Source organism: Tiliqua scincoides, chromosome 4 (genome assembly GCF_035046505.1).
Source record: "Tiliqua scincoides isolate rTilSci1 chromosome 4, rTilSci1.hap2, whole genome shotgun sequence".
Classification (NCBI taxonomy): domain Eukaryota; kingdom Metazoa; phylum Chordata; class Lepidosauria; order Squamata; family Scincidae; genus Tiliqua; species Tiliqua scincoides.
The window spans coordinates 156376690-156400296 of record NC_089824.1 but is presented as its reverse complement, the minus strand read 5'-3'; the positions used below and the strand labels follow the sequence as shown (position 1 = coordinate 156400296).

Sequence of the window (23607 nt, the reverse complement as noted above, 5' to 3'; positions counted from 1 at the left end):
GTTAATACATCCCAAAAGGGATTTTGTGTATTTTCTCTATGGGAAGCATTTTTGACATTTAGCAAAAAAAGGACACATAGGAGGATGCTTTATTCCAACAATTTTCAACCTTTTTCATCTCATGGCACACTGACAAGGCACTAAAATTGTCAAGGCACACCATCAGGTTTTTGATAATTGCCAAGGCACACCATGCTGCCAGTGGGGGCCTCACATTCCTATTGGCCCTATTAATAAATGACTTTCCCTCAAATTCCTGTGGCATACCTGTGGACCACTTGCGGCACTCGTGCCACTGTGGACCACGGCACAGTGGTTGAAAATGGCTGCCTTATTCAGAGTCAGGTTGGGGGTCATCCAACTCAGTGTCCACTGGCTGTGTTCTCCAGGGTTTCAAACCTGGCCTGACCTGGGGATACAGGGATTGAACCCCTGGGACATGGAGATACAGGGATTAAACCTGGGACTTTCTGCATGCAAAGAATGTGCTCTATCAACTACATCACCCTTCTAATAACATAAATGTGAATGATGGCAGCATAAGCTCATGTTGCAATTTGAGAAGTGGCTCTGAATGTCTTGTGCCGGCCCAGGAGGGTCGCAAACGTGCCCTAAAGCACGTTTGCGCCTCCTCATGAGCAGGGTGCGCTGGCACAGAGGTTGAATTCAGCCTCCGTGGCAGTTTGCGCGGCAAGACTTTCATTGGCCCACTTGGGCCGACGCAAGGCTCTGAGATGGGTAGGGAGCAGGCGGGAGGGAGGGCAGGCAGTGGGCAGCCCCAGGGGTAGGTGGGTGGGGAGCAGGAGGCAGGGCTGGAATCCGGCAGTTATGCAGGATCCCAACCCCTATTCCTGGGGAGTTCGAAGTGGCTTGAAGCCACTCTGCTCGCCTCAGACTTGTGCCACCTCCGGAGGTGGTGCGGGTCCAAGGAGACCCATAGGGGCCAAGGCGCCTTACCCAGGGGTAAGGGGAAAAGTTTCCCGTTGCCTCTGGCTGAGCTGATCCTGTCCCCTATCCTGCGCTGGATATAGCACAAGCCTCTTGTCTTGCCTGTTCCAGCGCAGGGTAGGATTGCGCCCTTAATCAAATAAGAACTGGGTGACACATTATTTTAAATGTTAATAATTTTAACACTAGTACTTAAAAAAACAGGAGACAGCTGGCACCCTGTTAGAAGAGGCATTCTCTCCCCCACATCCAGGAGGAATTGCCTCTTCAGAAGGCATCCCTTGCAACAAAGAGTGAGCCCAACTCAGACATGAGGCTCACTGAATGAACTTGGGCCAGTTAGTATGTCTTGGCCTAACCTTCCTTGCAGGTTGTTCTGAGGATAGAAGATGGCCAGGAATGGGGGGAATCTTGTATGACACCTCAAACTCCTCCCATCATGGGTGAAAGGCAGGACTGAAATATAACTAATTAAAAAATTAACTAATATACATGCACCGTCAAAGAACCAAAAAATGATGTTTTCATCCTCAAAGTTACTGTTTTTGTTCAGTGTTTCTCAAGGTTTGTCTTCCACCGTACCATTTCACAAAGTCCACCTATTCAAAGTACCACCAGAAGTAACTGGCGATGACATCATCACCAGTTATGTCTGGGTTGGGAGGCCAGGTGTGACTCAACAAACACCATTAAGAGGCTCAGGATGGACCAGACAATGTTTTTAAGTGCAGAAAAGCATGCTTTAGATCTCTGCCCACTGAGCTAAGCCTCCTACTGCTGTTTGTTGTGTCATGTTCCTGGTCTTGCTGCTGGGCGGCAGGTATCCAAGGTTCCTGTGAGTACCACCAGACATAACCTCAAGTACCACTGGGTGGTACCTGTACCACTGGTTGAGAAACATATGAAAATTGAATCAATTATTAATTATACCCATCAATTATACCTACCAAAACTAATTTCACTAAGATGCCCTTTATTAGGTGAAGCAGTAGAACTTTCTAGTTTGTCCCCATATTCTAGTTGGAAGACAAATTGTCAAGCCATAACCCACTTCATCTTAAACTATTTCAGTCTCATTAAAGTTAATCAGCTATTTCAATGAAAAGCCAGCTCTTTAAAAAACTGCTGCCTTGGGATCCCCTCAGCCATTGGGTCCAATTCTGTTATTCCTTATCCATGAGAGCCTGTTAACATGCTGCTAACAGTCCATTAACTTGTCCATCTGAAACAATTAATTTGAATTGACATGACAATTACAGCCTCTGTTTAGCACACTAAAATGGAGCTATGGGGTATTTGACTCATTAACAGAGAATTGCAAATGTGAATATAACTGGTAAATATGGAAATTCATGATATGGACATTTTATTACACACAATTTTATATAGTATTTTTTAATATAATCAAGAAATGTCAGCCACTGCAGGCACATTTCTTAAGCAAATCTTTTACTATTTGTTCATCTGCTCATCAATGTCTCTCGGCCAAAGTATTTTCACTCATTGTCAACATTAATGTGCAGCCCACTCTTTCATTCATCCCAAACACTTATGACAACAAGTGGTAGACACTGGCCTTGAGACAGATTTATTTGAAATTACTGACATCCCTTATTATGGGTGACACAGAAGTTGGGGACAAGTGCAGATCTTTGGATGTTGACATATTTAAGTGCTGCACCAAAGTACAGCATGTTTAATGTTTGCTGAGAGCAGACTCCAATACAATTTTTATTTCTTTCTGCACAGGTGAGTATCCATGGACAATTATGCACTCTGATACAACATCCTATTGCATACTCTTCCAGGGGATCACTCCAGAGAGGGCAAGAAAACAGTATGTTAAAATAAACCTTTAAGGTGACCATTTACAGGGCATCAAAATGCCACATGGTAGATAAGACACCATCCTACATACCAGTCGCTTCTTCTGGATATCCTATTAAGAACAGAAACGTATGAACAGTAGAAAAAATCTAAACCGTTGAAGTTGGATACTTTGCACTGTGTGTGCCTTGGCGATGGAGGAAATTATTTTGATGAACAGCTGTTGAATACAAGGGGGGACCCTCATATCCGTGGATCCCGCATCCACAGATTCAATCAGGTCCGCGCGCCCCCCCCCCAGCACATGCTCCTTCCGGAGAAACTCAAGTTGAAGCTCCAGAGTCAAGTTGAAGTTCCACTCCCCTCACCTCCAGAGGGTCATATGGACATATTTCCAGTTGCACATAAAAAATGGAAGTGAAGTTTTTAATGCCTTATCAGGCATTAGGAGGCCTGGGGAAGGGCCTCCCTAGACCTCCTAATGTCAGTGTGTCTCCAACGGAATCAAGACCCACTAGGTGGGTTGCGAGCGAATTCCAGGTGGGTCCCCCATTCATTTCAATATTTTATTTTTAATATATTAGACTTGATGCTACCATGGTATGTGACTGCATTTGGGGAAATGTTACAGATCTGTACTTTGAATAGGCTGCTATGTATATGCTTTTAACAATGATAGTAAATGCGACATTCCTGGGTTAGTGTGGGTAGGACTGCTAGGATTGTTAAAACTCTTCCTGCTTGATCATGTCACTTCCAGTCATGACATCACTTCTGGTGGGTCCTGACAGATTTGCATTCTAAAAAATGGGTCCCGGTGCTAAAAGGTTGAGAATCACTGCCTTATGACATTAAAAACATCTGGTTCCTCAGTGAAACCAGAAGTCACATGTTCTGAGCTGCTGAGCTCAGTCTGAGCCTGGCAGAGGACATTGATGTCTACAGCCTCTGCTGGGCTCAGATGACCCTCTGGAGGCAAGAGGAGTAGAGCTGCAGGTGTTCGTCCAAATGTGTGGGTCCATATTGGGGGGGGGAGGCAGGCGATTGTCCATATTCGTGGTTTCAGGTAATTGTAGGGGATTCTGGAATGGAACCCCTGCAGATACAGGGGCATGCCTGTACTCATTTTCAGGATGGTTTGGAAATTTCAGGATGGTTTGGAAATTGGAAACAAAAGGGAGGTCCTTTCTGTGGTTTCAACCCATGCCACTGTAATGACATTTGAAAGCCCAGCATCATGCAAGCAAGACTATTGTGTGGACCCTTCTTGCTCTATTGTTGCAGGGAAGGAGGGAAGGTAACAATTGGGTGGGAAGATCCAGTAGTAATCTATGAAGGGGTAAAAAGGAGAGAGGCACAGTTGAGTCAGAGATAAATTCTTCTCCAGGGGTGGAGCAATGCACCTTCAGTTTGTAAGATGCATGTGTCTGCAGAGCAGCCATTTTCAACCACTGTGCCGTGGCACACTGGTGTGCCGCGAGTGGTTCCCAGGTGTGCCACAGGAATTTGGGAGAGGGTTACTTATCAATAGGACCATTGGGGGGGGTGAGCCCCCCACCGCCCGCACAGTGTGCCTTGTCAATTGCCAAAAAACCGATGGTGTGCATTGACCATTTTAGTGCCTTGCCAGTGTGCCATGAGATGAAAAAGGTTGAAAATTACTGCTGTAGAGTATAAGGTGCTCACCTGATTCCTCATTGTGTGTTCAGGAGAAAGAGAACCATGCATACTGGCCACACACCACAATATCCAAACTTTGATGTTAACGTGAAGGGGTTGTACATATACAGGTTTCCCCCATTGAGGAACTACGGTTGCCCCAAGGTTCCCTGCACGCATGTGAAGTCTCTTCATACTAATGTTCAACCGTAGTTGTCAAGGAGTATGAACACAGCACAGAATTCTTTAGTGGGCATGACTGATGCATGGGATTGCATTTGCCTTGTTGCTTTGCCATAACAAATGAGAAGAGAACAAACAGTTCTATTCCCTGCTTTAAATGTTATTTAATGACTCTCTCGTGAAAATGCAGGATAGGGGCTAAAAAAGGCTCTATTCTGGCGAGCGAGACTGTTCACCTGCTCACATATGGCCGTTTTCAGGTGCCCTGCTTATACATAGCTGTAGCATAAATACTTCATCTCGTTTCAGTGTCGCAATTATGAATATTTCAGCAAAACATTTTCTCCATTTCCTTTTCTTTCTCTCTCACAGATTCTGGGTGAATGACCAGCTTAAGCTATTCTAGTATTTGAAAAATGAATGAAACATTCAAAAACATTTCAGCAATGTGTGACAGGCAGAAAGCTAGCTGAAGAGAAATCTATTATTCAGTAATGCAGAGCCTTTAACAGCCCAAATACTTAGAGGAGCTTCCATTTCTGCACACTGTGTGGTGTAAAATGGGATGCTCTAGCTGCAGCCACTGGTACAATGTGAATTCACAGGCAGAAAATTATAGCTGCTTGCTTTCTGTGGATAACATTAAGGCCCCAATCCTAACTATATCTCCCAACACTGATGCAGCTGCACCAACAGAGTGGAAATTGCATCCTGTGGTGGTGAACAGTCACAAAGGTAAGGGAACAAAAGGTAAGGACCACAAAAATTTCTTACAAGCCTATTCCAACATTCAGTGTCTTGTAGATACTCACGACAATCTTGCTCATCTGACTTGTCTTTGCAGTCTTCATCTCCATCGCACTTCCAGTTTAAATGGATGCATTCTCCATTACTGCACTGGAACTCATGAGCTGCACAGGTACTCATGAGCGGTGGCTTGACTTTGTTGCCGCACCTCTCTATTGACTCATCCGAACTGTCTGCACAATCAGGGTGGTTATCACAGACCCAGATCTCCAGGATACACAAGCTGTTATTGCACTGAAACTCATTAGGGTTGCAGATGAGGGGTGGGCACTTCCTCTCATCACTGCCATCGCCACAGTCGTCATCACCATCGCATACGAAGATTGTTGCTATGCAGGTCTTGTTGCTGCACTGGAACTCACTGGAAGAACAAACTTTGAAGAAAAACAGAGTAGTTTAGAGAGGTTCAGCCAACATGGCAGAGCTTCTCTCCTACACATTCAGGCTGCCTTCAACCTTCCCCACATATCTCTTTTTGTCTCCTATTTACCAAGAAAAACATGGTCATGTGCATTTATAATAGTTGCGCCTTTGTTTGGTTTTTATTAAGGTAGATGCAGGGCCATTAGCATGCTTCTATTCATTACTTAAACAAATCAAGTAAAAGTAAGATCGCCCTTGCCATTTTTATTTGCATACACTACCCACACAATCCTATTCATGAACTGGATGTGTTCATAAAGTGCATCTGGTTCTTTAGGGGTGTATTTCACCTTTACATCCCATTCTGGCTAAGGCTTTAGCTTTTATCGGTCCTCCTTTCCACAACATGATTTACAGCAACAACTGCATAAAACAAAGGCTACACAGTTCATGTGGCCCATTTCGAACTTATATGCACATGGGAAGTTCAGAAGGGGATGACCAGATCCTTTTGTTTTCCTTTATTCTTGGTTTAATGCTACAGCACACAGACAGATATTCTATGGCGTTTCCAAGTCATAAAGATGGTTGGAAATGAATTGTGGGTATTATAAATATATCTTGAGTGGGGAAGTAAGGACAGGCTTATTTCAGTGTTTCCAGTTCTTGTACTGTGTCCAGCAATGGCACCCATGCAGTCCTTAGGTCTGCAGTGAGTGCAAATGTGTCCTAGTGAGCATTATTACCTTTGGTTGTGCACCATTGCCCCCAGGTGGAGTTCAAGAAGCTGCAATTGGAATGTGCCCATAGCTGCATGGTCCTTGTACTTTTCTAGGCCTGGGGGAAAATATCTCTAGTTCATTTGTTCACATTACTTCATTGAAACATATGCAAATGTAATGCTGTCACTTGTCTAGCATCACGGCTGAGCTAAAGAGAAAAAAAAATGGCCAGACAGCCTAAAAACTCTTTCAAGCATGAAATCAACCAGGTGGCAGATCTAACTGAAGTAGTCCAAGAATTGTGGTTTAGCAAAATGGTGAAAAGGAAACACTGGGCATATCTGGAGAAACATAAAGGTTGCATGTAAAGGCTGAAGAACAGTGACATGGCAAAAATAAGGGTGCTCCAGTTAAAAGACTGGGAGCTGAGTGGGTGAACATGTGGCCTGATCTTGCAAATGTCTAATCTGCACTGCAGTATGCTCTGTTTTGGCTTTGCCTTTCAGGAGTGCCAATTTCATTTCCCTCCAAATGTAAGTAGATTTCAGAATTTCACAGCATGCCATGTTTTGAACATATTAAGTGCGATACATAGGGCAAACACTCAGTGAGGTACGCAGGGATTTAACTTCTGAGTTGCACTGATAAGCCCCTTTGCAACACACTGAAAATTTCCCTGGAAGTCACTATGAGGCATTTACATACAAATGAGACTTTTCTGAGATATAAAGTTGGGCTACATTTTTTCTTCCTCCCATCTCTGCATGGCTGATTTAGAACTGAACCAGAGGAATCCATTCGTATTAATCGTCTGTAGCTAGGACACCTGGAAGCGCAATGGTCACTTTAATTACTAAAAGAAAATCCGTTTCCAGGCAAGAGTTCCTGACAAACACATTTAATTAGGTGTAATCTGCTCAGTTATTTTTTTTTTAAAAGCAGCATTTTGTTTTCAACAATTTCAAAGAGCCATGGGAAAATGATCACTTTTAAAAATCATGCGAAATGAAATAATCAGTCTTGGATAAAATTCATTTAATTGGTGTAGGAATTATTTCACCATTATTAGCTGAAGTAAATATTGCTACCTTTGCCTAGTTCCCATGATAAGCTACTCTGCAGAGCTGCTGTAGGTAGATGAAATGATGATAATATGAGTAAAGGTGATGGCAGATTTAAGTTGGGGGGGGGGTTGGTTATTTAAAGACAAACTGTTCCCTGGGTGGTGCTGGGGCCCGTGGCTCAACCCCCCATAGCACTCAACGCCCCGTGGCTCTCCTACCCACTCCCTGATGGCACTTTGGGTGTTATCACTGCCATTGGTACAGAGGTCAGGGGCCTGCCTAGCCAGATGACCCTTGGCCAGTGCCTCACCTTACCGACTTCTTACCTGCCCAGCAGTTTTTGTCAAGGTACCTACCAGTAATTAGTCAGGGGGGAAGAGAGAATCCAGATTGGGACTACAAGAGAGGGAAAGCACTAAAGCCCAGCTTCCACCACACTGTGACCCCCTAGCCAGATTGCCTCATCTGCCCTGGCCCCAAACGTACAATCGACATATCAACTAGTCTGGCCATCAGCTTCAGAGCAGCTGCAGACATATCTATTGTACAGCCACTATCCCATGGCCATCTTAGCTAACGCTCCCTGGCAGTCTGGAGGACAACTAACAATCTCTCATTCCAAACACCTTGCACTTAATTGGCACTTCACAAAACTCAACTGACTTCTTCCTCTTGCTTAATGGCTCAGCAGAAGCCCTCTCGGATCACTTGCCTCATTCCACAATTAGATATTAATTTATGATAGCGTGGATATATGCTCTCCAGAGAAGTTCAAAGAGTTTTGATAAATGTGAAAGATGTGGAGACTATACACCACTAATGTGGCACTCCAGGTCTGCACAGAGGAAATTGCCTTTGTAGTATTCATTTGACTGGATTACAAATCAATGAGTAAAGTTTGCATAAGCTTTTGATCCCCTCCCCCTTTTTGGCAATGTTGAAACAATTTACGTACTTCAAGTGTGAATTTATTTCTATTTGGGGGAGCGGTTTAATTAACATTATTTTTCCTTTCTTCATTTGCTGATCAGCACCCTTCCTTCTGCTAATATATATTTCCCTTCTCTTTTGAAACCTGCCAAAGATGCAAATCAGAGCATTCCACACATATGCACAAAAATGACCCTTCACCAGCAGATGATACAAATTAATATAACGATTCTTCCTCATCTGTTCTATGTCTACATGCATACCTGTACGCTTTTCCATCAAAAGACAGCTCAAATCATTAATGAATCCAAAGCTAAATGATCATAAATAAGACATGTTGGCTCTAGTAAAAGCCATCTGTTTACATTTTTTTATTTTTCTGCCTATTATATGAGCTTCCCCATTTGTAAGGGAGGAGGAAAATATACTTATTCCCTTTAATAAAATAAATTTAAGATCCAAGAAAGTAATATATTAATTGCAACTGGTAAAACAACTACAAAATGTAAATTATTCTCAAAATAAATTCTTCAAAATCTTGGATAGAAAGGAATATATTTTAAAAGAGCCTTCAAAGCAGTAACTACATATATTGATAATTTAATCCATGAACAGCATCCATGACTTTAAAGATATAAAATACAAAAATACATCTTTCATTTCATTATCACTTCCTCTTAAAATTAAAATGGGGGTGGGGGAGAGAAGCATGACTATTGAACTGCAGATCTAGATATTGCTGTTGGTTTACATATCATTAGATATGCAAGAGCACCCAGCTAGTTCTGCCATTCCTCTCTTTAAGACTGCTTTGTGAACAAAAAATGCGCAAACAAAAACATTCCTCTCACTGTTCTTTTCTGACTGGAGAAGTGCTCTCACTGGCTGCTGCTTTGATCAGATCAACCTTGCAGGAAAGCAATAATGGAGAACCATTCCTAAAGCAGCCCAAGACATCTTGGCATCCAAAGCAGAAAATTCAAAACGTGTCCTCCCTCTAAGGTACCATTTAAAAAAAATAAATCAAAGAACATAATTTCCCATTCTTTAGTGGCATCCCAAATGTGCCACCAGTGACAACTGTCTCTCTCTGCCTTATGGCAGTCAGTGCTGAGGTAATTTCCAATGAGAAATATGGTTTTATTTATGTTTTTATTGGATTCATTATCATGCCTTTCCAATCCTAAAAAAGAAGTTCAAAGTGGCTTACAATCTAAAAACAGATAAATCAGCATGAGGCAATGAAAATTAAAATGTCACAAAAAGCATAATAAGAAACAGCCAAACACACACACAAGAGCCTTAGCCAAAGGTCAGCTGCAATAACAGTCTTAACTCCCTCAAAAATGCCAGCAAGGAAGACACCATTCTTATCTTAAATGGGATGATACTCAAGAGACCAAGTGCCATGACAAAGAAGGTTCTGCCAGTGCGGGTGGAATTTGCAGCAGAGACCCCCCCCCAAAATGTCCTCACAGGACTGGAAAACTCATGTGGAGATAGATGGTCCTTCCAGGTATCTAGGCCCCAATACGTAATGGGTTTTGTAAGTTATCACCAGAACTACAAACTGTGGAATCTAAAATGGTTGAGGTTTCCATAAGCAAGACAAGTTCAATAAATTAAAAGAGTTTGAAAGATTATAACTATAATAAATTGCTTAAGGCAGAAGTTTTCAACCCTTTTCAACTCATGGCACACTGACAAGATAATAAAATTGTTAAGGTACATTATCTGTTTTTTGTTTTTTTTTTTACAATTGACAAGACACACCACACATTCAGCAGGGGCTCACATCCCCCAACAGCCTGACTAATAAATGACCCTCCCCAAAACTCCTGCAGCATACCAGTGGGCCATTGTTGGCACACAAATGTGTGGCTGCACAGCGACTGAAAATCAATGGCTTAAGATTTGGGAGTTAACCAACCACAGCTAATTTAACCAATTAATTGGTAAGTTAATTCTACCCTTAACATATATGCCAGAGTAATTTTCAGGCTATTAATAATGGTTTATCTTCACAAAGTTAACAGAGAGAAATTTACAGCACAACATTATGTGTTTCTATTGTAACAGCCAATCCATCAAGGCTGCTGGTGCTGGTGTCTGGCACGCTGCCCTGACAATGGTCATAGTGAAAGTGCTGTAAAGCACTTTGTGGCAGCCAAGAAGAGGCAGGCACCAACATGGAGGCCAGTATAGGTGGATGCTGGGCCTGGGTGCTGGTCAGAGAGGCCCCAGGAGCCAACAGCGGCACGTTCAATGCCAAATGAGACATTGACGGAGACATTCTGAGGTGGGGGATGGCAGGAAGGGGGTGAAATGGGGCAGGGGAGTGTGGCGTCAGGGTGGGTAAACTAGGCCCAGAAGGGGGTGGGAATGGCGGCAGAGGCTGCCGCCAGATTCTATTCCTCCTCCCAGGTTCTATCCGTTGACATAGGACCACTCGTTACTGCACGTTTTGGGGGGTGCAGGACCAAGTAGCTCCATAGTGGCTGCTGGGGCTTTCCCTAGGAGAAGGAGGCCCTCAGGGAGAACTCTAGCAGCCTCTTTGCTTGGGTTTGATACAGCCTCAGCCATTCTGGTGCTGCTGCACTGCAGCGCAGGCAGTTTGGATAGGTGTGGAATGCAAGTCTCATTGAGTTCAATAAGACTTACTCCCAGGTAGGTGCACACAGGTGTTATTGTAAAAAAATCACTTTACTCAAATACTTGGGAGTATGCAGGCATTTTTCACGGCCATGAATTATTTCCTAGATAGCAAATGCAATTCAAACGCATTTCTCTATCTGCAACTCACAAACGGATCTATCAGGCCATTTAAAGCTTTTTGCACTCATTGCAAAACATTCAGCATTATGATCAGTCGTCATTCCTGGGGTGTTCTTTTCAGTTTGTATAGTCATTGGTTTGAAAATGGAATGATACGTACCCATTTATTCTCCAGCTTCAATGAGACTTGTCAGTGATTGCTGCCAATCTTGCAAATTCTACCAGCTTGGTAACTTCCCCAGAAACAAATGAGGCAATGCATGTAATTGACTATTAGCAGACATATTTTTTACAAAGCATGTCGTGTTGACACTGCTAATATTATTTGTCACAGAAGAAAAACAGGGCCCAGCAATTTGAATTGTGGCAGGAAACTGTATTGCTCAAATAGTTAGAGTAAAAATTGGAATAGACTTTACTGGAACCATTGTAGATACAAGAGACTGGCTACAAATTTTGAAAATAAAAACACAAACAATTCTATTTGTGAAAGCAATGCTTGATCATTGTTAACCTGGTGCTTTAGCATTGCCCTGCTGGGTGTAGGAAAGTACCCATACTTCTACCACATTCCTCTGTAAGCCATTTTGTGGTTTTTCTGCTGAAAAAGCTGGCGAGAACTGGACATGGCAAGTAGGAAGTGGTAGCTTTGTGCTTACAAGATTGTAGAAAAGTTATCTTGCAGTGACAGGGTTAGGGAAGGATTTTGTTTGCATCTTCTGCCTGTCCTTTTTCAAATAAGAAAGAATTCTCCCCAAGTCAGACTGGCTAGAGTTTGTGACCGTTTTCCACCTGCCCTTGGTGGAACAGCACAGCTTACAACGTTCCTTGCCTTACAGGCAACTCTGGCTAAATGCACCTGCTTGTTTTATTCAAATAATAGTTTAATTTATCAGGATTAATTTATTAGGAATGTTTATGCATAGGGGATGTTGTCTTAAAGCAGGCATTTACAACATTTTAATTTTGAGATCTATGTTTTATGAATCAAAATTTAAAAAAAAAAATCTTAAAGAATTCAAGGTCCTAGAAAGCTATCTGACCTAGAACCCTTGAGAAGGCTCACTTTGACAATGGATATTTAACTTGGAGACGCCATGTGTAGAAACAATTGCAGTACATGCTGGATTATGCATCTTACACATTGCAGTTCACAGAAGACAAGCCCTTAGTTGTGAACAAGGAAGGCTCACAGTTCAGTGGCAGAGTGCATGTTTGGATTCCAGATATTTGTAGTTCAGCTAGTAGGTGTTAGGGAAGATCTTGGACAACAACATTTGAATGCTCCTGCCGGTCAGAGTGCTGAGTGAGATGGATCAAGGGTTGGATACAGTATATGGCAGGTTTAGAATAGTGGCTAGAGAGCTGGTGTAATGTAAAGGCTAAGAAGTTGAGCTACAAATCAGAGTTTTCCCCATTTTAATCTCACCTCTGCAAGCAATACCCATTCAGTCTTAATTCCCCAGCTGCAATATGTGGCTAATAATGCTTACCTACCTTAGAGGGTTGTTGTAAAGAAGACATCAAGACAATACAAATCAAGCACTTTGCACACTCAAAGTTTTGTGTAAGTATTGCTGTATAGGTTTTATATGCTCAGTCAAGTTAGGACATGAAGGGCAACTACATTTGCCAGATTCCTCCTCAGAGATGCTATTCTGGATTTCTCCCCTTCTGTTTAGGAAAGACTCTGACAGAGTCTTAAAAGCTTTAGTTTAGTCAAATTAAAGTTATCAGATTACAAGCAGATCTCTTGCATCTCTGCTGGGTCAGTTAAAACCTTTTCATATTCTGATGAGAAAAAGAAATCAGATTAGGAAACCAGTGGCAAATATGTGCTAAAAGTATTCCCATACTAGCTCCAAACCACTTCTTTTGCAGATCAACCTGACTCTCAAGTCAGTTACAGTTCTTTGGGTTGGTGTGATAAGGCATACAACATTCACGGACTATAGCAAGCAAGAGTGAAGCACAAATCGAGCCACTGAATTGTGCAAACATGAGAACTATGGTGTCAAATTCAACAGAACAGGCCATCAGCAAGAACTTCTGTATAGCACATTTGCATGTGTAAAATGCTTCACACGTATCACTGTAATTTAATCATTATCTATCATACATTTTTGTTGCATGTATGATTATCCACAAATTGCAGCTGAGGCTAAGAGCAAGTGGCTTCTTTAAGGTGACCCAGTGAGTTCAAAGCAGAAGTGAATTTTAAACCTAAGAAACCTCAATGTGCAGCTCAATCTCTTAGGGCCTATCTACAGGATACACTGGTAGACCTCAAGGTTTGCCCTCATATCCTGCAATCCACCATCATGCTGCCTCTGATATTCTGCAGAGCATAGCTGCTGGTGTAAAGGCCAAGGGGCTACAGACTAGTAGCATTGCCTTGCAGATTGGCCGTTGATGCAGTCATGGTCGGGGGGGGGGATTGGGGCAGAGATCGAGCCGGGCCAGGGGCAGGACAGGAGTGTTTCTTGGTGGCAGCAATGTCTGCTAGATCCAGAGCCACCAGCTCAGGTCTGATATGCCCCCTTCACCATAACAGATCAATGTCAGCAAAAGATGTGGCACAGGAGATCAGGGAGTGGCGAAGGATGTAAGTAAATCCCCAGTCAGCCTGCAGGATGCAATGTCAGCATCCCTGCACCATTCGGGCTGGCCTGGATAGGACTGGGTCATTAGCCAGTACCTCAGCTGTCAGAGGATCAAATGACAAAAAAGTGACTTAAGTGAATATATACATAATCCATCTGATCATATCTATGCAAAGGCCACAAAAGCTGATGCTACAATAAATGTGCTAGTCTTTAAGGTGCTACAAGATTCTTCACTGTTTACACATAAGTGAAAAATGGCATCAATTGTCCCACAAAACAATTTTTAGTAGATTTCTCCTACATTCATTGAAGTGGATAAAGAAAAATCAAAAAGGTATTAATCCTTTGAAAATAATATAGTGGTTTTATGTGCATACATGTGTATGTGTGTATATATATAAGAAGATTATCTTCTGATATTATCTCCCTTTTTAGCCATAATTAAAGATGCAGCTTTTAATTGAGATCAAAGTTTGGGCAACTATGAGCTATGGGACAGATGTACAGGTGATATATAAACAGATGTGATGCTTAACCATTCCATGGGGAGAGCTTACAATAGTAGCTTCATATGAAGTGATTCTTGGTTTTCTTTCTTTTTTTTAAAGAGCTTTTTGAACACCCAAAAAACTAATCTATTTTAGCAGTTTTTGAACAAGTAATAAATTCCACTGGAAAGAAAATGTTTTCCAGATTAGATCATATTTTAAAATATAACTGCATTTGTTGGGCCAAAAAGTTGTATGGAAATTGGAAAAGAAACTTGCAGTGTTGACTGACTGATGAAATCTGAAAATTGACTTGCACCAAAAAGCCTTGCCATTTTTGGTCAGTTTGAATCTGAGAGGAGGTTTAAAATAATAATGCAATGGTATTCAACCTTGTGGAAAATTCATAAAATACATAATAACACAGTGGGAAATTAGTCCTGCTATTTTAATACAAGGAACTTTGTTCATGTGTGCTGCAAAAGTGGAAGAATACTGGAGCATAAGATGTACAGCTCAATTCTAGCCAAATCCTGCACTGATGCAGCTATGTCACTGGAGAATACACTGCATCCTGTGGGGGGAGGGAAGTCCCAAAGGTCTCCTCCAGGTAAGGAAACATTTATTTCCTGCCCAGGGGTAATATTTCCTGACCTCTCATTGGCTGAAGTTGCTGTCAATAAACCCAGGATGAAGAACACTGCTGTGAAATTGTGCTAAAGATAAACACACACATTTGGGATTCCAAATTCTCATACAATACATTGCATGAGTACAAACACGCCATGTCAGAAGCATAGTGGAACCCGCTCCAACCTTCCATACCTACAGCCAGCTTTGAGTCACTGGGGAGAACAAGAATAAACTGAGCTGATCAAAAGGAATAAGAAAAACTCACTTCTGCAACAGAATCTTGCAGTTCTGAGACGCAGACTCCCAATGGTGCAACTTTACTGAATAATGATGTGTATAACCACATCCCTGGTACAAGTGAATGAGGTCACTGCCACATAAAACCTCGACTTCCACCAATTTAATTTTCGTGATGGGAATTCTCTACTAGGGCAGCGATGAAGACTGCTGCACTGCCAGACCTAAATATTCATAGGATTTAGCACATTCAGCCATTAACTCCACTGAAGCGAAAACAAAAGTTTAGAGGAAGCTGGGGTTTGTCACTTCAAATCTTACCCATAAAAGCTTGGGGTAGGGAAACAGAGGAGGAGAAAAACAGTCTCCTGAAACAAATTTCAACTTAAATGCTAGGTAAATGACTCTATAAAGTCATATGGAAGAGAATAAAGTGTTATATATTCATTGCGCTTTTATTGGTTTTGACACAGTTGTTTTCCACCCCAAGCCCTAGGAATGGGTCTGCTGTGGAATCAAAAGGAAACATGCTTTCCAAGTGTGTAAATTCTGACTGCACTGATACGCTCACACAGACCAAGCATTCAGCAATCTAACCCAGGTTCTGAGCAGTATATAACAATTGTGTTTGCAGTGGTGAACGTATAAAATGTGAAGGGGGAGACATGCATCTGCAAAAACTCAGAGACAGATATCCTTCCTTCATACTTTACTGCGTGGACTGCAGCAAACACTAGTGTACGGATGGCACAACTGAGTGGGAATATGTCACATAAAAGCTTCTGCACAAAAGCAAAGCAGTCCCTTACCTGGTAATTCGCCATAATTTCGTTGAATAAGGTGATATAGTTGTTACCATGCTCCTGGGCATTATGGTCTGTTATACTGTTTTTATATGATGCATGTTGTATAGAATGTGTGGGTGAGTGTGTAGAGTGTGATTGTTGGAATTGTAGAATATATATTTATGCTTGTATCTCAAAGGTGCATAAATTTCATTGTGCTATAGCACAATGACAATAAAGTTGTTACTACTACTACTACTACTACTACTACTACTACTACTACTACTACTACTACTACTACTACTACTACTCCTCCTCCAGGCCTCTTTGGTAAGAAAAAAAACATTATCTGGCCCATATGTGTCCAGCATCTACATGCCAGCATTAGGATTTTGGGTCTGGAGGTGTTTGTTTCCGGTAAGATAGAATTACAGCCCACATCTTACTGAACACAATGCGTTTCCCTCTGAATAAAATACATGACACTGTTTTCAAACACTGCTGGTTATGCCTGTTTAATAAAGCACTGATGTAGATAAGCATTTTTCAGTTGTCTGTGTGTTGAGGTTGTTACAATTAAACTGGGCCTATATGTTCAGCTTTTGAATCTGACTTCTGTTCCAAGGTTTGACACAGAGTTCACTCTGGCTTCTAATAAAGAAATCAAGAGAAATGAATTCTGTATGTCCTATGGTGCAACCTGAACACAGATGACCTTGTACAGATCCTAGTGTCTTTCACTATTTTCTTCTTCTCAGTCCAGGAATCTGCTTCCATACCTAGTGAAAGTCAACAGCAACCTCAATTAGAGTAGACTTTAAATATGCAAAGGAGATGTTGCTGTTTAGGAAGATTCTAACAATGGCTGCTGTTAAAATCTACTTAGTCTTCCTATACTCTTTTGATCTGATGCCATCGCTTGTGTTAGAAATTATAAGGCACTTCTCATTATCCAAATTTATGCCTTAGGAAGGAAACTGGGAAGAGTCTCTGGGCCCTCTTCCAAATCATTAGAGCAGCCATTTTCAACCACTGTGCCATGGTGGACCATAGATGTGCCACAGGAATTTGAGGGAAGGTCATTTATTAGTAGGGCCAATAGGGATGTGAAGCCCCCACTGGCAGCATGGTGTGCCTTGGCAATTTTCAAAAACCTGATGGTGTGCCTTGACAATTTTAGGTTGTCAGTGTGCTGTGAGAAGGTTGCAAATCGCTGCATTAGAGTAAAAGACAAAAAACAGGCGTCCTCACATTTCACTTTCTGTTACTGACAAGAAACATGGAAGAACCTTCAATGCTCTCACAAATGAAAAAAGAAACTAATAACTGCAGGTTCTGCTATTTTGCACCAAGTAAAAATCTTTGATAAATAAGATACGGTTGGAAAGAATGCCCCTGATTTTGCGCACTGTTTAACTACTGGACAGCTGGAAGGATTAATGCTTCTGTATTATACCCTGGTTATTCAGAAATTAAACACAGAGTACAGCTGCTATGTTAGCACTGCTTTAAGGTATTAGAGCTCCTCAGAAAGTAGGAGAAATTGCTGGGAAATTCTCATTGTTCTTTAGAAAATATCTCATCCCATATTCAAATTCATTCTGGTGATTCACAGCAAGAAAGAAGCAAAAATAAAATTGACTCTACAGTTGGCTACAATCACACCCACACAACTGGCTCTGGCACAAACACACGCGCTATTTGTCATAATTAAATGCAAAGTAGTACATTCATGGGTAAGTAATTCTTTCACTGCACAAATTTTTAAAAATGTACATGTTGGAAAAGCTCCTCCACTTGCCAGAGACTCTTCAGTGCAGTTCAAGAATTGAAAAGAAAATGGGTACTTCTGTTTCTCTGGCACAGAGAAGTTTTTTAAGCAACACTTGTTGGGATGAATTGCAAAAAGATGTAAGTGAGATGTCATTAACGGTAACGCTTCACCCTAACAGAAACGTCCTCATTTGTACATAACACAGTGCCTGTTTGCCTTAGAACTCAGTCCTATCCAACTTTACAGTGCCAATGCAGCCTCAAGGAAAGGGAACAAATGCGCCCTCCCACCACAAGATGCACCACGTGCCCCACTGGTGTGGCTGTATCAGTACTGAGAAGCTGGATAGGATTGGGCCCTAGGATTCAACATTATGACCTCTGTAACTGGCACGTCCACAAAAAAGGCTTAAACTTGGATGTGTATAGCCAGCACAAGAGTGACCAATACTGAGCCCAGGTAGAGCAATGGTTCAGGAGAAAAACACTTGCACTATGCTGGGTTGTGCTCACATCGCTCCATTGGTCCAGTCCATTCACCTGAGTATGGTTAAAGAGATATCCCAGGACCTGGGCTAGGGTCTCCCTGTGTTGGAGTAGCCAGTGCGAAAGCTGAAATCTTGATCCTGCAAAACCCCATAAAAGGAAGCAGCTGAACTGAAGGGCTGTGTATTTTACCCTAGTGCTTGCAATCCAATAGGTACTCTACTACCCAAGTTTTGACCGGTATATAGATTAACAATAGACGGAATTACTGGGACTGTAATTATGACTGCTTTCTCATATTAAGGCTGCAATCCTATATATGCTTTCCTGGATGTAATCCCCATTGAAGGCAATGGGACTTACTTCTGAGGAGACATGCATTGGACTGCACTGTACATTTTTTATATAGAAGTGTGTATTGGAATAAGGCACACATGGCATTTCAACAAACGTAGGGGAGGAAGGGGAGACTGATTCTGCTTAATCTCTTTTTAGTCTTAGTAAGACATATTTTCAGTAAGATCAATCCAAAGCTCTTGCTACGCTCTACATTTCCCTGATAATAACATCTCTTTGGACACACAATTCAATAGATCGATGAAGAGAGATGTGTCTACTAATAGTATGGATATTTCATCTAGGAAACAACTGAACTCCAGGTAGTTTTGTCTCTGGAGCAGAATGAAACAGGATGCCTTGTGTTATTCGTAAGAATTGGTTAAGTCTGGTTAAAGTTCAAGTACTGGATGGTTCAAAGGAACACTTAAAATTAAATTAACTGGTACTCAGAGGAAGGGAGAGAGGCCAGGGTTGCCATCTTGTGCTATGAGTCTATGGAAACAAACTGGCTTCTTTCTACCTTTACTGGGAAAAGAGAGCCTTATCATATAGTACTAGTGTTTCCTGTAATAATTTTCACTGCTGTAGGGAGCCCATCCATGCCTGTATGATGGTGGGGTGAAGTCTCTGAAAATTCAGTGATGATGTCACACATCATCACTGATGTCCAGGTAGCTAAGTTCCAAACTGCAAGGAGTTTAGCTTCAAGCTGTGCAGCTGCCCAGCTTGGGGAACAGCGGCTGTCACCACCCAGTAGGCCAATCTCTTTTGTATCACACTGCCAAGTGAGGAGGACAGTTTTACTATGGCTTTGCTTCTAGATATTTCTGACCAGTCGCAGAAGGGTGGTAAAAGTCTTCATAACACTCAGCAGGAAAACAGATATCAAGGAAGTTACTGTAACAATAAACAGGTCATTCAGAGACAGAAGCAGTAATAGCAAGAAGACAGGACAAAAACAGAAAGTGAGGAAGAGACAGAAACAGAGGGGGTGGGCTTGGTGTGCACAGAGAGAAAGGCAGAGTGTGCAGTGGTTCTGTAAGCAGCATCATTAATAAAGGATAGGATGGTGCTGCTTAGGTGGAGAGTATTCACATAACTTGAAATGGTTACCAATGTGTAAATGGCTGTATGTATTCACCTGCTGACTGACCTCCTGGAGGTCTGCTGGCTGACTGCTTGATCATATCTGAGACCACGATAAAATGATTGAAGCTATCAAAGCCAGGAAAGAGGAATGTTAACCGAGCTATAAGCAGATGTACAATGGAATGTGGCTGGATTTGGAACTAAAGGCACAGTGACATGTGAAGACCTGAGTTGGGCTCATAACACTAATGCAGGGACTGGGGAGACTTTGCAGGAAGAATTGGTGAGTGTGAAAGAGGTGCTTAACCCTCTTCCCACCCACAGATCCTTCAAATTCTCCCTAGTCATTTTCAGTCTGTTTTAGCAAGATTCTCAGATTGGAAATGCACTTCACTGATAGGAGGGGCAGCTTACATAAGAACATAAGAACAGCCCCACTGGATCAGGCCATAGGCCCATCTAGTCCAGCTTCCTGTATCTCACAGCAGCCCACCAAATGCCCCAGGGAGCACACCAGATAACAAGAGACCTCATCCTGGTGCCCTCCCCTACATCTGGCATTCTGACTTAACCCATTCCTAAAATCAGGAGGTTGCGCATACACATCATGGCTTGTACCCCATAATGGATTTTTCCTCCAGAAACTCGTCCAATCCCCTTTTAAAGGCGTCTAGGCTAGACGCCAGCACCACATCCTGTGGCAAGGAGTTCCACAGACCGACCACGCGCTGAGTAAAGAAATATTTTCTTTTGTCTGTCCTAACTCTCCCAACACTCAATTTTAGTGGATGTCCCCTGGTTCTGGTATTATGTGAGAGTGTAAAGAGCATCTCCCTATCCACTCTGTCCATCCCCTGCATAATTTTGTATGTCTCAATCATGTCCCCCCTCAAGCGTCTCTTTTCTAGGCTGAAGAGGCCCAAATGCCGTAGCCTTTCCTCATAAGGAAGGTGCCCCAGCCCCGTAATCATCTTAGTCGCTCTCTTTTGCACCTTTTCCATTTCCACTATGTCTTTTTTGAGATGCGGCGACCAGAACTGGACACAATACTCCAGGTGTGGCCTTACCATCGATTTGTACAACGGCATTATAATACTAGCCGTTTTGTTCTCAATACCCTTCCTAATGATCCCAAGCATAGAATTGGCCTTCTTCACTGCCGCCGCACATTGGGTCGACACTTTCATCGACCTGTCCACCACCACCCCAAGATCTCTCTCCTGATCTGTCACAGACAGCTCAGAACCCATCAGCCTATATCTAAAGTTTTGATTTTTTGCCCCAATGTGCATGACTTTACACTTACTGACATTGAAGCGCATCTGCCATTTTGCTGCCCATTCTGCCAGTCAGGAGAGATCCTTCTGGAGCTCCTCACAGTCACTTCTGGTCTTTACCACTCGGAAAAGTTTGGTGTCGTCTGCAAACTTAGCCACTTCACTGCTCAACCCTGTCTCCAGGTCATTTATGAAGAGGCTGAAAAGCACCGATCCCAGGACAGATCCTTGGGGCACACCGCTTTTCACCTCTCTCCATTGTGAAAATTGCCCATTGACACCCACTCTCTGCTTCCTGGCCTCCAACCAGTTCTCAATCCACGAGAGGACCTGTCCTCTAATTCCCTGACTGTGGAGTTTTTTCAGTAGCCTTTGGTGAGGGACCGTGTCAAACGCCTTCTGAAAGTCCAGATATATAATGTCCACGGGTTCTCCCGCATCCACATGCCTATTGACCTTTTCAAAGAATTCTATAAGGTTCGTGAGGCAAGACTTACCCTTACAGAAGCCATGCTGACTCTCCCTCAGCAAGGCCTGTTCGTCTGTGTTTTGAGATCCTATCTTTGATGAGGCATTCCACCATCTTACCCGGTATGGATGTTAGGCTGACCGGCCTAAAGTTTCCCGGGTCCCCCCTCTTTCCCTTTTTAAAAATAGGCGTGACATTTGCTATTCTCCAATCTTCTGGCACCGTGGCAGTTTTGAGGGACAAGTTGCATACCTTAGTCAAGAGATCTGCAACTTCATTCTTCAATTCCTTAATAACCCTTGGGTGGATGCCATCAGGGCCCGGTGACTTATTGATCTTTAATTTATCAATGAGGTCTGAAACATCTTCTCTTTTAACCTCTATCTGACTTAACTCCTCGGTTAGGAGGGGCCGTTCGGGCAGCGGTATCTGCAGCTTCAGGGAGCTTCAGGGAGCATTGACTAGAAAGAATTTATGGATGTGAGAAGGGTTAAAAATTCCCTCTGCCTGGTCCTCTACAAATGCCCTTGCTTCCATCCCTGCATTTGTGTTCATTTGTGTTTGTGGCAAACTTACATTCTTAATGCCTTGCTTTGTTTTAATGTTTTTACTTATGGTGGTTATACACTGTACAGTTTACTATGGAGCTTTGTAAGCCACCTTGGGCATATGCTTTGGCATGGGAAAAGCAGGATATACATTTTCCCAATAATAATAAATAAGCAATAAATAAATTCCTAAGCCTGCATTCACAATGGGCAGTTCTACCTCAAGTCTGGGCAGGGGATTTCCAAAGAAACTATTGCAATCGACAAACAATCCAGTCCAGATTAATAGGGTACAGCTACGTAGAAATCTGGGAAGGAAAGGAGATTGTGTTGTAACCTACTGTTAACATGCAACTGGGATCAATTTTGCCCAATAAGAAAAGTTACAGGCAAGCTTAGGCCTAGGTTTGTATGAAGAGTGCAGGGGGCACTTTTACTATGAGAAAATCAATGCTGAGAGGTTTTCCAGAGTCAAAAATAATCGCTGCCTTCAAGGTAGCCTTTTCACTGAATGGCCAAGGAATACACTGAGCAGAGGGAAGTGCCACCAAGATTGCGATAACTATAACAACACAGAAACGTCCAATTCACATTCAGCTTAGGGCAAGTGTGTGCTCAAGGAAGTTTATGTGCTGACAATTCATCAGTACCGCCGCCTAGTGAACTTACTTTAACTTTTTTTAAAAAGAGCTTGCAAGATAGCTTCGCTTGAAAAAGATGAAGCCTTAACTTTTTGTAATTGACTTTGCCCTTTCTGTTCACTGTGGGATCAATGCTTCCCACTGAGGTCCATGCTTACGTTCCTTCACCTGTCTAGCTGGCAGCATTTAGCGCTCTAATTAACCATGGAGGTGCATGGATAGTGCTGAGAAGGAGGAAAGGTGCTGAGGTTTTTAGAGCACAAATCCCTCAGTGCTTGATGATTACTCTCCAACTGCTGTTTTGTAACAACTCACACTAGAAACCTTTTGCCACTTCTTTGGGATATTTTATAAGCTGACAGAACTTTCCTGTAGAATTAAGTTTTCCTTAGGTATTATTAGGATTCCCAAATCCAAGCCAGTGCTTTATAATAGCGTCGTGACAACCCAGACAGCGAGGAAGATGGACTGCCTTCACATTCTCTGTAACAACTTGGGGAAGCTAGTAAATTCAGATACCTTTACAGGATGGCGGATGGAGAAGAAAGGTTTCAGTTTAGAAGAACTATGACAGCAACATAAGGAGAATCAGAGCATTTTTGCACGGGTGGTCTTTCACAAGAGGGCTGTGGATCAACGAATGCATGATGTCTAGAGTTTTGTTTTACGTGTGGTAAAGTCCTCTGCCTCCTTTCATATTTATGTCACACCAGTAACACAAGACGAAGTTCCTGCCAGACATATTGTCCTTCCTCTCTGTGCAAATAAACATACATACAGATGACCAGAACGAACAAAGCAGCCACGTGGAACCACAAATAAAAGACAAATATGGTGAAGGCCTATAAAGATGTACACATCCCTGGGAAACGGACACTACAGAGAGAAACATGAGTTCACTTCAGTGATTATCTCCTTACATTAACTGAACAAGGAGAGAGTGGAAGTGGGCTGACCT

At 42.4% G+C, this 23607-nt stretch overlaps 1 protein-coding gene across 1 annotated transcript in view; it reads right to left on the bottom strand.

Annotated features, from left to right (window-relative positions):
- LRP8 (LDL receptor related protein 8) overlaps positions 1 to 23607 on the bottom strand; it is a 237165-nt gene that overhangs the window by 29607 nt on the left and 183951 nt on the right. Inside the window, exon 5 of the mRNA XM_066626325.1 lies at positions 5430 to 5798. Within this exon, the coding sequence (XP_066482422.1) occupies positions 5430 to 5798 (369 nt within the window). The remainder of the gene's footprint in view (positions 1 to 5429; positions 5799 to 23607) is intronic.